Raw genomic sequence first — 14,938 nt, 5'->3', positions numbered from 1 at the left:
ACCCTCTTCTGGTTACACTCAAAAAGACCTGTAGATTCCCTCCCACCTAATTTCTACAGACACATAAGCAGGCTGCAGAAAGAGGAGATCCCAGTGTTTCCAAAGGTGTGGAGAGATGCTTTTTTTTGTATAACGGTAACTACCGTGAAGGGTATTAAAATAGGAAAGCTTTGGGTCCCCTTCTTTAAAATGTCTCTTTTTGAGGACACTGTTTTTTCATCAGTGTCCACACATTCATCTGCTAGATCTTAGGTTCCACTTGAAATTCTTTTTCCACATACCTGAAAAGGTCCATGTCTGTTACAGAAGGCTCACTTATTTTTTGGTCAACAGCTTCTGAAATGCATAAACAACTTTTTCTGATTTCTGACCAACTAAGTTAGACTGAACATCCAACTGCAGAGCTCTCCGTTGAACATTTTTCAGCCTTTGGTTTTATGTCATTTTGGCTGAATATGGATATGTTTGGGTTATTACCGGGGGGGGGGGTCTACTTGGTGGTGATTTACTGTGAAGTGATCTTGTTGAAGTGATCTTGTTAAAGAATAGCTTTTATTTTGCTTTTTTGTTTTAAAATTATAGCAATGGATATGCCAGCTGAGTTAACAGCTCTCAACATCACCCCACAAGGAGCCTTGTTGAGGTGGAAACCACCGGTGTCCAATGTTGACAACTATGTGCTGACAGTCACACACAACCAGGGTAAGTTTAATTTTCATTCATGAAATAGAAGTAGATTTAGAAAGACTAAAAAGGTAGATTAACTCTAAAACATTGTGAAAGTTACCTTTTTGGAGGTTGATGAAATTTGTATATTAACTCTTTTGGTACAAAACACTTTAAACCAATCTTTTTTGCAAGTGAAACTAAAACTTTATTTTCAATAATTACTTAAGTATCAGTTTCTGTTTTTTTGTTGGGTTATGAAAAGAAAAGAGAGAAAAGTATGGTTTATTTTCAATAATTACTTAAGTATCAGTTTCTGTTTTTTTGTTGGGTTATGAAAAGAAAAGAGAGAAAAGTATGGTTAAAAGAAAATTAAGGGTGTAAAAAAAGGGAAGGGAAGAGGGTACCGAATTGCTTGAGGCTCAACTAATATATTATATAAATAATAAAGGAAAAAGACAATAAATGAAAAAAAACATAAATATACTACATTTATTTAATTAATTAATTTATAAATGAAATAAGGGGAGCCGGTTTAGCTCGTGCTGGTTTGCGGCGCCTGCCGTCCGTGAAACCAGGGTTCGACTCCAGGCTGCTCCCTGTTCCCTTCTCTACCTCTGCCGGTTCCAAGCCCGGTCTGAGAAGGTTGCGTCAGGAAGGGCATCCGGCGTAAAACATTGCCAAATCTACCATGCGACTCGATCGCTGTGGCGACCCCTGATGGGAGAAGCCGAAAGTGGAAGAAGAATTTATAAATGAAATAAAATAAAGAAAATAAAAGAAAATTATGCAATCCTTTTGAAATTATAATTGCTTCTATAATTGTTCAAAATCATATTTGTTTCTGTTGTGTTTTAGATATTACCGAGGTATTGACATGCAAACATGGATTCTATCTATTTTTTTTTTTTTTTTTTTTTTTTACAAAGAAACAATATGTTAAGGTTATGCAAACCTTAAATATCTATATGGATATGTCATATAGAGTAAAAATAGTTGACACGTTTGTCTTTTCTTTTGGTTTACAGTGACAGCTGATACTTTCTTGGTGGAAGGCAACAAGCAGGAACACCAGCTTTCTAGTCTAAAACCAATCACCACCTACTCTGTAGCTCTCTATGCCACTAAAGGACCACTAACAAGCGGCACCGTCATAACCAATTTTCAGACACGTAAGTATTAAACTCATTCAACTCATGTTTGAGCAAGACGTAACATGGTTAAAAGTGTCACCTTATGATATCATGCTCTTTTGAGCTTTTTCTGTGAGATTAAAAAAAAAATGAAACCAGATGTTCAACAACCTTTAGAAACTGTTTTCGTAAAAGTTCGATTTAATTACCATTTCTACTATATTTCTTTATGGCTGACTATCAAACTTCAAGAGATGTTGTCTACAGTTATAGACCTGTCTAAAGCAGTTCTAACAAAGAGAAACATACAAAAGTAGGTGTGAAGGCGCAAAGAGTCACTCCAGTATTGAAAACTAATGTCCTATCTTTTTATAAGGAGGTTGGAAGCTGTTAGGGAATTTGTCAAACCTGTGTTAACATGTAGACTTGGAGAGTTCTTACTGCCATGTTGTTATGTCCTATTAGAAGTTTTTCAGGAGTGTGAAATATCAGGATTTATCCAAAGACCTTTCTGTCTGTAGGCTACTCGTGTGAAAGCTTGACTCTCACTGCAGGTCAGAATCCACGAGGAAAAGGATTTCCACCCGTGCTGCCCTTCATTGCTGAAACTATTCATAGCTGAAAGAAAATGGACAGGCATAGCCACAGGCAGCAATATTTATAGTTTAGTCAACACAGGATCACATCTTAGCTTTAGTTGGATGAGCTTATCCAGTTTGCTTCCTCACTTGGAGAGCCCCGGCAGGCACTGGGGAGGTTTGCAGCTGAGTTTGAAGCATACAGGATGATAATTGGCCTCTAAGTCTGAGGTCATGGTTCTTATTCTGAAAAGGACGGCTCTTCTCTTTTGTACTGGGAATGAGTTACTGCTCCAAGCGGGGGAGTTTAAGTGTTAGTGTACTTTATTGAGGATAGAAGGAAACACAAGATTTACAGACGCCTTAGTGCAGTGCTGTGCTGAGGAGGGAGCTGAGCTGGAAACCAAAGCTGTTAATTTACTGCTGTGTTTTTTTAATATTTTACTATAATTTTAACCTTTGGCCAGTAATTAAAAGAATTACATTGCGAAATATTTCTAGAAAGGATGCTGGAATGCAGGACTCGCCCTTGGGGATTCATTGAGAATCTCAGAATACTGTTGATTTTCCTTTTGTCCTTTGAACCGGTTGTACCGGTTTGGGCATCTTGTCAGAATGACCTTATGCTAAGTTCAGACCGGGCATGTGTTGCCACACGCCGTTTCATGGGTTCGCATTCAGCCCATGGTGTTCACATCGGACAAGCAGGGAGCACAGAGACAGGCTTCTTCTTCTTTATCTATTTATTTATTTATTTATTTATTTTTACTGTCTACTAGAGCACGTCCACCACCTACAGTTGGATGAGACTTGGTGCGAGATTCAAAAGCGGTGCAAATGTTGTGGATCTTGCTCCGCGTTTTTTTTTTTTTCACAGCTTCAGTCCGATATATGAAAGACTTGGTGTCACATAATTCCGACCAGGCACAAACCGCAATTATTAGTTTGCTCTTTATGATCAATTTTCAAACGGGTAACACTTCCATGGAAGAAAGACAAAAACTGTGGATACAGGAAAGAAAATTCTTCTAATCTCAGACAATATAAACAGATCCTCAAATCTAGATTGAATATAGATTTAGGTTAGAATGTAGTTATAAGGTAGAATAATGGTTGCAAATCAATGTATCTATCCATCATGCTCAGTTTACAGTCCCAGAATAAATTCATAGTAACGTTTTTTGAAATGGAAATGAAGCCTATCTTTTTTTTAAATGACTTTGCATTTATTGGGTGTTTTTTGAGATAAAAGTCTGGTGGTGAGGGGAGGGGACTCTTCTAGTTTAGCTGACTTGCAACTCTTAAGAGTTTTGTTGCCAACTTCCTGCAAATAGTTTGTTTCCCCGGAGAAAAAAATGGAGCTACCTGGCCTGCATTGCAGCACCATGTGGAATGTAAACAAGCTAGAACAGGATTGAGACTAAAAACTACATAGAGATCTTAAAAAAGGTGTTCATGTTGGACAGCATTGCTTAAAATGATAAAATAAATTGTTTGTGACAAAGTTTTTTTTTTTTTTAAATCAAATAGAAAATTCTATGGATGGATGATACAGACATCACACAAATAATACACATATTACACACGTGAACACAATACAAAGAAAAGTGTAAGTTCACTCTACTTGAAATGTACAATATGAGAGCAAATCTTCAAAGGTTGATGACTCGGTTGGTGTTGGTGTCAAGTAAATTAAATGTCATTTAATCTGATTTTAAGCCAAATAATAGGGATTTTTGTGTAAACCTTAGTAGAATAAGACTGTAGTACTGTGAGCTGCTTCTATTCTATATTGCTTTAAAATCTGGCACCAGGACTAGTAGTAGCTTTAGCCATAGAGGCTGCCTGTTGAAAACATGCACCAGTCCCTCTGACTGTACCACTTAACAAGATTGGAATAATTGCATTGCATGAGTTAGTCATTTTCTAAACCAAAATTACTATTATGATTTGACAAAAACAATATAGATATCTTTTTTGTTTTGTTTTTATAAAACATCGATTTTGGTGTAAAGCTTTTACTCCAAACACTATAATCACTTATAAAATATTGGTATTTCTTTAAAAGATAGAAACGGATGGAGGGAGGGAGGGAGGGATGGAGGGATGTCAGATATTGTGCATGTTTGGGTCTGGATGTGTAGGTGTGTGTTTATTAATGCTTGTTGTGTGCATTACAATAGCATTAAGGCCAATTTGAAGAATCAACAGAAACTTAATTGAGATCAGGTGAATGAAGCAATATGAAGATACATAGGATAACTTTTTCTTATTATTATTAATGTGCATTTCATAAATAATAATTTATTCCATTAATGTATTTATTTCATTTGTCAGCCAACATATTACCAGGTATTGAGACAGAATTTTGCATTGTCGCTCAGGGATAAAGTATACAACGCAAAAGTCAAGATGTTCTTTGCTTCTCCAATGCTAAAGCTGTGAGCTATAGGGCAGGACATAGCATAGATTTAGCTGTAAGTGTGTCAAAAAGCCTGTAGGGTGCAGCATCAGGACTTTTTCTCTTTCAAAAGTTGCATGGTGTGGTTCTGAAGTAGCCTGGGTTTTTGCCCTACTATTGCAGAACCATCATCTGTGATTCAATCCTGACATTTTAATGTAGCTTTGAGACTTTAGCTTTAAAATCAACAGTGCTTACTTTTTCATACCTGTCCTACAAACTTCAAGAGCTGTGGATTTTTGTAATAACATTATGTTTCAGATTCATTTTATTGGTTCTGTAAATGAGATGCAAGCTTCAGGGGGAAAATAAACAAATCCATCATGTTTTTTTTCTTTTTTTTCTTCTTCTTGCCATGTGGTCGACAACAGGATTGCCACAACTAAAAATATGCATTATGGCAAAAGGAAAAGTTTCAAAAAAGCTCAAGGCACAACATGATAAATGGTATATTATAATGCAATAAAGTTATATTTGACACTTTAAAAAGTTTGTTTACCTAATTATCTATGAGTCCCACCTAGAGATGCCAAAAGTGGGAAATACAAATAAAGAAAAAAAATGATGCCTTTGTAAAACTTTTTTTTTTTTTACAAGACTTAAGTGTCAGTGTGGCACTACACCTTGACAAAGACTGAGCAAACATCCAAGATAATACAAAAATAACTGATTTATCATTTGAACCAGGACTTTTCACATTGTGGATTCCTGCAAAGATAGATAATAAAAGCCCTTAGTTTCGAGGAAGTTGCAAAGAATGTACCCAGCAACTTTGTCCTTGACCTAGAAAAGAGTTTACCTACATTTTGTTTGTTTGCATTTTGTACTTCATTGATGTCATGGACAAACACTGGTAGCATTATTTTTCCAAAAACATAGTCAGCAGATTGGCTTTGTGTTTATCAAAAATGCAAATGTTGAAGGTTAAAGACGACAAAAAGATTTGTACATAATGCAACTTAATTTTTTAATCTTAATCGTTCTAGACAGTTACTACTATATGAGTAATGTGTATCCCATTTTAAATTTTTATACAATAGAAAAAGAGAAAAAATGTTAATATGACTTAAATTACATTCAATTACTTCATTAAAAACTAGCTGTTAACATGATCAATCAAAGTTATCTTTGCCCCTCTTAAATAGTTATCCGTGATCTGTATCTTTTTCTTCTTCAGTCTGAAAATGCTTTTAAGGGAGGATTTAGCAGGGAGATGGAAAATAGTTGTTCCCATGCAGACATATCTCACAATCAGCATTTATTTATACAAAGGAAGGACTAAAAGAAAAATACATTATGTTTGCTTTCTGGGAAATAGTCAACTGCTTTTCAGAAAGCCAAACAGTAAATAAATAGCTAAAGAAAATAAACAAGTAAATAAGAAGACAGAAGAGTCTGGACCTTTCTTTCTATTCCAAAAATTGTTATCTTTAGTCTTTCAGAAGTTTGTCAATGCCAGTCCCCGCTGTCAATTACTGAGATGTCAGTGATTGGTAGGGCTGCACGATATGAGGAAAACTCGCGATATGCGATATTAGAGATTAAAATTGCGATAACGATAAAATTTGCGGTATATAAACAAATAGCAAAATAACCAAATAACCATTCCCATTACATTGCAACAGTTTAAAAATTATACTCCAAATGTCACTCGTCGACATAGGTGACAAACATCTAACATAATAGGCCTCCATCCGATTGGTCAAATGCATAAAGGGATTTATTTGATTCGTTAAATGGTTCAAGCTGACATAAGATTGTTTTAGCACATTTAAGGTTTACGATTTATTGCGATATTTGCCGTCTTTTGCGATATGCATATTGCAGAGCTGGATTTTGCGATAACGATAAATTTGCGGTATATTGTGCAGGCCTAGTGATTGGTTTGTATCTGTTCTAAAACGACTATTAATATTGGGGGGAAAACAGTTCATTTTCTATGTTTGAAGAGTTTTTAAGACCAATATGTTGAATGACATGCAAAATACCAATTGGAAAGTTTCTTATGCCAATGGGCCACAAGTATAATAGAGGGGAACTCTGGGTGGGAAAAATAACTCATGTATAAATGTAATTTTTTATTTTATTTATTTATTTATGTTACATTCCTTGTACTATAGCTGATGCGATATTTAGTTGAATGAGATGTAATCAGTGTTTTTGTGCTTTTCTGGGCAGAAATGTCAATGTGTTTGTTGAAGTGGGTGCACATGGTGAGGGAGGCGCAGAAGGCAGCCAAGTACAGCACAAAAATGTCTTCTAATAGAAACAAAAAGCACACATCAGCAAACAAAAGGGTGCTGGAGAGTAATAATGACCATCATAATCAGAAAAAAACAAAAAATAACAGGTCCTAAAAACATGACAGAGTACACTAATATGAAAGTGAATCAAAGATAAGAGTTGTTAACTAAGTAGATATGGAGCCAAATAATATTGAAAAAAGAAACTAACAAAGAACACAAAAGGCAAACTCAGCATAATAAAACAAAACTAACTAAGAAAAAAAAATGTTAATTCAGGACACTTTACATACTAAATTAGGAAAAACAATCATGAAATGTTGCAAAAAGTAAACTATATGTAGTTTTTATTGCATGGAGTGTTATTGATCTGTCACAGCTATTATTAAACACAAATAAATTATCGTAATATTTAAAAAGCATATAGATAGATTTTCAAATTTTTGCCATCAAAATATATTTTAAGAATAATACCCCCCCACACACACACCACCACCACCCTAAAATCATTTTGCAAATTGTATATGTCTTTATCCCAAATTTACAGCTGTGTTTTTAGATGAACTAATGTGCTGCAGTTTTCTAGCCTAAATGTCCCCACCTCCTTTTTACTGCTGGGTCATGTACTCCAGAGTCATGATGTAACTCCCTGAAACAGATTTTTCAAGAACAAGGTCATTAATGTTTGATCAAAACAGAAATGAAGTTGTAGTTTATGAATGATGCCATTACAATGTCAGTACAACCTACAATAAGCAAATGCATTTGAGTATTAGTGTGTCTTATATTAAGATTTGAAAATTATAAAAAGAAAAAACCCTTTTACTTTGACTTTTTGCCAGCCATGGATGCACCCGTGAACCTCACAGCCAGTGAAGTAAACCACCGCAGCGCTCTCATTTCATGGCAACCACCACTTGCAGAAATTGACAACTACATGCTCACCTACAGGTCATCTGATGGCAGCCGCAAGGTAAGTGATATATGTATGCTGGGGTTTGACACATTTTGTTTCCATTCTAGCTACATCTTAAAACCAACTGTCATCCTGTCTGTGGGGTTTGTCGACACAGCAGACACTAAAAGTTCATCATTTGTGAGTTTCCTTAGATAAAAGTATTTGCTAAATGTAAATGTGCCAGGACTCTGGAATATTCTTCTAGCTATGAGCATGAAAGTGTGCCTTCTCTATATAAAATCATGTGAAATCGTTCCTGTTGAAGTGCACTATCAAAGTGAGCTGTGTTTGTACAAAATAATACTCATTCATCCCATTGACATTTTAGAACTTGTGAAGTCACTATTACGCTAATGTAGAATGTGCACAGAGTCATGGAAACTCCAAGCAGCCTGTCAATAGCTGTAAAACTTTAATGTGCCTCAGTGGAAATGTTGATTAGGGGTTTGGATTCGGCTGACTAATGCTAATCAAGCACAATATTAAGAGTTGTGCTGTCGAAAGTCAGATCTGTGCAGATGTTGTGCTCATTCACCACCAGTCTCATTATGCAGAATTATCTGTCCTTGTTAATATGGCTGTACTAGCCATTGGGTGTCACTCATGCACAAATAATAAAACACTGATATTTTCAAACAAATCATTTCCATAACTTGGTTTTCCAAAGAATTATGCACTTGCAAGCTGATTTGTGGTCATGTTTTTTGCCTTCAGCATGCATATTTTTGTTTTTGTTTTTTAGAAAATCTAATCAAAACATGTTTATGAATTTATGAAGTTCTCTTTTATGATCATACTCAATTCTGAATTTTCAATACCTTAAAGTCAGAATTTATAATAGATAAAAGTACTATATGTGTCAGAAGATAATACAATAAATAGTTATCAAAATATTAATTTAAAATAATACCTGATATGTAGGGTGAACCTAAATATTGATTTTACATGAATTGCAATATGAGCTTTGATGAAAAATGCCACACTCAAAAAAAATAGAAAATAATAAAAAAGATCTGAGAGAAGTTGGTTCTGATAACACTGTCAGGAAATTGCAATTAGCCAAACCTTTATGTTCAGCGCCCCACAGGGATGCAATCAACAACAAAAACATTTATTTTATCTCAGTTGTTCTTTGAATGAGAGCAGGCAGCTCAATAAAATAATGACTTGCTATCACATTACTCACAGATTTTTATGATAATAGCTGACAGCTGGTAAAACCTGCTGTTACTGTGTTTTTCCATCAGCGAGAGACAGGCAAAGCCAACTGGAGCTGAGAAGCTGTTGGATATTACAAGCTGACTTGTTGGGGGAGACATGGCAGAGAAGATGCAACGCCACTCAGTTTTAGCTTTGTAGCAACAATTTACTTAGACAGGAAAGATTTTACAAAGAGTATGCCTCTAAAATTGTAGAGAATGCATTATAAATGCATATTAAAACATAACGTGGTTTGCAGCTTTTTTTCTCTCTCTCCAAAATCATTTTGCTCGCTTTACTTTTATTAGTCAAAGCTAACATACATTAAATCAATACGAAGATCCTAATAATTTAAGAAAATGTGTCTGAAACCAATGGATAAAAAAAAAATCAAAAAAATCAGAACATTAGTACCTTAGTTAAGAAAAAAGTGATTGGTACTGATCAAAGCTCAGTTAAATTCAGATTCTAGAAAGTATTCACTTTGATAGTTTTTTTTACAGGCCTTATCACTCTGTTATGAATTACTTCAACAACAAGCAAATCATAGTGATCTCATCATCTTTAATAACACAGTTCAGACACAACTCTTGCAAACACCAACTCCAAAAACCACCTTTTCAGATTATTGTACTCTTTGTTTGATGTTTCTCTTGACTTTTACAACCTGAGGTCTGGCTAAACGAAAAAATGTGCCACGGCTGTTACCTCCAGTCATACATTAGGGTTTAAAAACCAGCAGTGGTTTGTTCATCTTCTCTTGCTACCAAGATAATTGATTTTTTTAATTTACACAAAGTAGCTGTGAAATTAATTCCTTATCTGATAACCGTTTACCAAAGAGTTTGTAAGTGGATGTAACAGTGATGGTTATGTTCGTGTCTCAAATGATAACGTTTTCACTCAAGGACGACTATGAATCCAGCAAAGCACACAAACACAATCAATGGCAAGGATGGGAAGTAACATATTAGCCTTGATAAAAAAATCAAATCAAATCTGTGCTGTATTGTTGCAATAAAACTGTTATCTTGACCTTGAAACCCTAGCGGGTGAATATCAGCCCTTCGGAGACAGTGAGACACCATTTACCAGCTGCTATCCTGCATAATTCACACAGACACGTTGCTTCTGAATGTGTGATTTTGTTTTTCCAAACAGACTTAATATTTCAGTCTTTCTTTTTCATATTTAATGAGAATTCTGGGCAGACTGTAACATATCAGGTCTCAGAAAGAAACATATGCATGAACTAGTTTCACTTCATTAAATGAGCATTATTCCACTTGAATCGAGTATTATCAAAGAGCCGTTTTTTACAAAAAAATCCTCTTCTACTGACGGTCGAAGGTCTTGTCTCTTTGAGATGAACTCAATAAAAAGGATACTGTAGGTATAACTCCATTGTGCTATGACCTTTCACTAAAATAGAAAATCTGCTCTCGTTTACTTTTGAAGTTTTCTCCTTTCTACCTTGCCCGTTTCAGCTTTGAATTTAATTTTATTCTTTTAAAGAAAAAGTTAAAAACAATACTTTTTAAAGTTGCATACTAATGCTTAAAGATTAAGTCATAAAGATTATTTAAATTTGATTGCCTCAAAATATGTTTTGTAGCTGGTATGCTGTCATTATTAAGCTCTTTTAAATCTTTGTCTTTTTACTTTCTCCTTTTCTACTTAATTCCAAAACATGTTTATCATGTGAGTACACAGAAGCAGGCCACTTTATTGGAGCTAAATATATAAATACTTACCTCTAAAGTTTCACTTTAAAGTTCATTATGCTTTCTTTCCACCTCTCCATCCATCCATTTATGCATCCATGCCTCACCAGAAAGCAAAAATATCCAATGCACCTAAACTGGCCTTTCTTGATGCCATGAGCTGCTCTTGTAAAAATCACCTTTGCATTCTGTCTCTAAAGGAAACTTCAGAGAGGCTGCAAAAGATCATTTATACCACCTTTATCCTTGATCGTATCCATTTCTTCTCAGTTCACAGCTTGTGGTTGTTATGGAGGGTTCCAACATAGGTTGACGGGCAAATTTAGAGCTTTACTTTCCCACTCAGTTTCTTCCGTCTTACCGAAAGGGATCAATACCATGTCTGTAGAACTGCAAAAACCTGTCAGTCTAATGCTGCACCCCTCAATCATTTGTAAACACTTGCTTTGTAGTTTTGTTAATTTTCCTGTTCAGATTCTGAACTGCTCCACCTGTGGAGGTGATTCTTTCCTAACTTTGTAGTGGCACTGCACCTTTTATTTTTGGCTTAGAATCACAGCCTCAAAACGTCCAAATTCTCATCCCGGCTAGAAATGAGTCTAGCCATAGCTGGAGGTCTTGGCTTCGTGAACCAAAAGAACCACATTCTCCACAAGCGCACATGAGCCAATACCCTTAAGCACACCATTTTTTTCTTTTGCAACCACAGCTGTAAATCAGTCATTAGGCATCATTTAGGTTTTTTTTTTATAATCAGTGTCTTCCATTTAATAAATATTTTTTGTGTATGTACTGGAAAATTTTGTTCTAAATTTATCAAACACATTTTTCAGCTCCTGATTACAGTCACCCTTTGTGTGCTTTAGGAGCTGATCCTTGATGCAGAGGACATGTGGATTAGATTAGAGGGATTGGCTGAGAGTACAGAATACACTGTCAAGCTTCAAGCTGCAAGAGGACTTGACACCAGCGCTGTTGTCTCCACTACCTTTACCACAGGTAAATTACACAACATATTCAGCGTGTTTTTGTTTCATGACCTTGTGTGATAGAAGGGCCATATTAAACTGAGCGCTTTGGCCTAAAAACATTTTAAGATGAGTTTTGAAAAGCCATCTTGCCCAAATCTGACCCAATTTTCATTTACTTACTGAAGTTGGTGGCGGTGGCATCTTTCTAGGTCTGCATCAAGTCAAAAATGTCATCAAGGTTTTGTGAGATTTCTCATTTTGTTCTCTTGGAAAGTGCTCAAGAATATGGGATGACTTTACAGTCTTTCGTCCTCCCATAAAACAACAATGTCACCAATTGAACATAATTGAAAATCTTACATTATGTGGACCCAAAATATTCCAAATCTAGCATGCAGAAGGTCAACTTATGAAGTGTTGTTACTAATTAGTATCTTTGTTTTGTCTCAACTCCCACTAGAAATACTGTATCTATCTAAAAGATCCACCTCAATGAAAATTATGTTTTGGTGTGTTCAACATGTTGTTGTGACATTTTCCTCATGATGGAGGACATAAATGAAGAAAATTAAGCTTGGAATTGCATTTCTGATTATTTCTTCATTGAAACGGTTGTTGAGTCAGAAGCAGACAAAAAGACGGAGTTTTTTAGAGCTAAGTGTATGGCGTGGAAAATACTCCCTGCTCTGGCCACTCTGATCCATCCACTACAGTAGGTCCATGTTTGTCTTCGCTTTTCTCATCTGAGCTGCCTTCTGGCTAAAAATTGTACAGCAGGAATACTGCTCGCCATTTTGTTGCACCAGTAATTTTGGGTTGGGGACTGTGAAGTTGCAGGAGAGCTTGTAAACAGAGATCTCAGCAACGGGAAGGGGTAGAAATGTCTGGGTTGCTCCACATGAATGATCCAGCTCACAACTCAGAAGCAAATGTCTAATGAACCATTGTTAGAAAATATATTCTAGAAAAGATACTGATTTTTAGATTTGGCTGAAAACTTCATAATCATAATTAAAAGACCATTTGGAACAGTTTTAATGGCTCAAACATGATTGGAGTGGGTCTTTTAGTAATAAATATTTCATGATTCAGAATATCTACAAGTTTTTTTTTTCTTTTTCAGCTTAGCAACCGGTATCCCTTGCTCTTAAGTAATAGTCAATTATGCAAAAATGTAAATAAATATATAAACAAATGAAACAATTTGCTGGAAAATGTTCACTTTTTCTTTCATAAAGAAGTACATAATTTTTCTATTTTCATAAAATGTCAACATAACAAATATTTTACCAAAACAATTTTTGCAAAGTTATAAATATCCTGGATATTTTAATCAACCGAATAAATTTGAGTGTTTTCAAACTGACAAACACAGGAAGTGCCAGATAAGACTTGTCATGCGTGTTCCTGTGCTCTTCTCCAGGGAGTCGACTGTTTGCGACTCCTCAGAACTGTGCCCAACACCTGCTGAATGGCGAGACACTGAGTGGCGTCTACACCATTTACATCAACAGGGACCCGAGCCAGGGTGTGCAGGTGTACTGCGACATGAGCACTGATGAAGGAGGCTGGATTGTAAGTCATTGTGAAATGAACATTTCCTATTTAAAGCCGTGTAATGAGAAAGAAAGAAAAAGCAGAACAACAGAATAAGTTGCACCTTTGTTTATTCATGCCTCACTTCGCCTTAGCATGTTTCCATCCTTGTACTTTTTTAACACAAAGATTATTTTATTGGTCATCTTTTTATGAAATCTTGCAGGTCTTTCAGCGTCGTCAGAATGGCCTGACTGACTTTTCCAGGAAGTGGAGTGACTATCGTGTTGGTTTTGGAAATTTGGAGGATGAGTTCTGGCTTGGTAAGTATTTTTAGGAAATAGTTTTGGAGGAAGAGATTTTGTCATAATTATTTTTATTTTCAAGAGATGAACAAATAAACACCTTTTCAGTTTTTTTCCAGTTTTTAAGCATCTGGGACACGGCTTTTCTTTTATGGTGGTAGAATTCACAGCTTCGATTAAGTTAGCTGCTGCCTTATTCCCCTTCCTCACCCGGCTGAATTAAGTTCTGATGCAATTTATGTCCAATATTGAGCTGCAACATGCCACCCATTTTGTTCAATCTCATCTCTAGTTTTCTAAAAGGTGCGTCACCCTATCTGGCCTGACACCATCTCCATGATTGAGGTGGATTAAATGCATAGAATCAATAGAGGTTCATTGCTCCTATGTGGCTTCAATATCTGCTTTACAAAGAATACAAATACTTTTAAGTTTGTGCAGTAAAGGTGTTGTGTTTGAAGCTATGTCATCTTAATTAGTTTTGATCTTTAGCTCATTTTATAATTTAGCATACAGTTGATTAAGCACTAAAGTTTTTGTAGAAAGCCTCATCTCTCCCAGAATTGGCATTTTAGTATTTCTTTTTGTGTGTGTCACTATTCTATTTTGTATTTGAGACTTATTTTTTCTTTTTGTATTTCAGTATATACATATTACGGTTTATATCATTATTACATGTTAGTTGTAGTAGGAAGTAGTTCAGTAGAAATTCACCTCTGAGTTGTGGGGACTGTTGGCGCAGAGTAAGCCCGCCCCTACTTCCCTACATCCATCTGATTACACTCTCTCCTGCTATCTTACAGCCCCCACCACAGCCCCCACCCCCCTAATCTAATATTAGTGGTGCAACAAAAACAGCAAGTAATATTGGAGCTATCCAGTCATACAGTTTTGAACCAGATGTCAGTGGAAGCAAGTGGATGGTCTTGATCCACAACGATTTGAATAAACAAAAACACAGAAACGTAGCTTTAATCTTAATTTTGTTTATGCTCTCCATCAGAAGAAAAAAAGCTACAAGGACATATTAAAAACACCAAAAACACAATTTTCATCAAAGTGCAGATCTTTCAGATAAGATAATAATAGAAAAGTGAATAGATTTTCTTTATTCAAGCTATCTTTTGTTGATGTTGTGTCAGATTTCTTCAGAGAACTGTCAT

General features: G+C 35.6%; 1 protein-coding gene across 6 annotated transcripts in view; it reads left to right on the top strand.

Annotated features, from left to right (window-relative positions):
- tnr (tenascin R (restrictin, janusin)) overlaps window positions 1-14,938 on the top strand; it is a 138,914-nt gene that overhangs the window by 114,138 nt on the left and 9,838 nt on the right. For all 6 annotated transcript variants that reach the window (XM_078935139.1, XM_004079342.5, XM_011486829.4 and 3 more), the window contains 6 exons: window positions 583-702; window positions 1,695-1,838; window positions 7,924-8,054; window positions 11,830-11,962; window positions 13,358-13,509; window positions 13,697-13,793. In XM_078935139.1, the coding sequence (XP_078791265.1) occupies window positions 583-702; window positions 1,695-1,838; window positions 7,924-8,054; window positions 11,830-11,962; window positions 13,358-13,509; window positions 13,697-13,793 (777 nt within the window). The remainder of the gene's footprint in view (window positions 1-582; window positions 703-1,694; window positions 1,839-7,923; window positions 8,055-11,829; window positions 11,963-13,357; window positions 13,510-13,696; window positions 13,794-14,938) is intronic.

The sequence above is a fragment of the Oryzias latipes genome, chromosome 17, assembly GCF_053564925.1.
Source record: "Oryzias latipes strain Hd-rR chromosome 17, Olatipes_Hd-rR_3.1".
Taxonomy (NCBI): domain Eukaryota; kingdom Metazoa; phylum Chordata; class Actinopteri; order Beloniformes; family Adrianichthyidae; genus Oryzias; species Oryzias latipes.
This window is presented reverse-complemented; position numbering and strand designations above follow the sequence as displayed.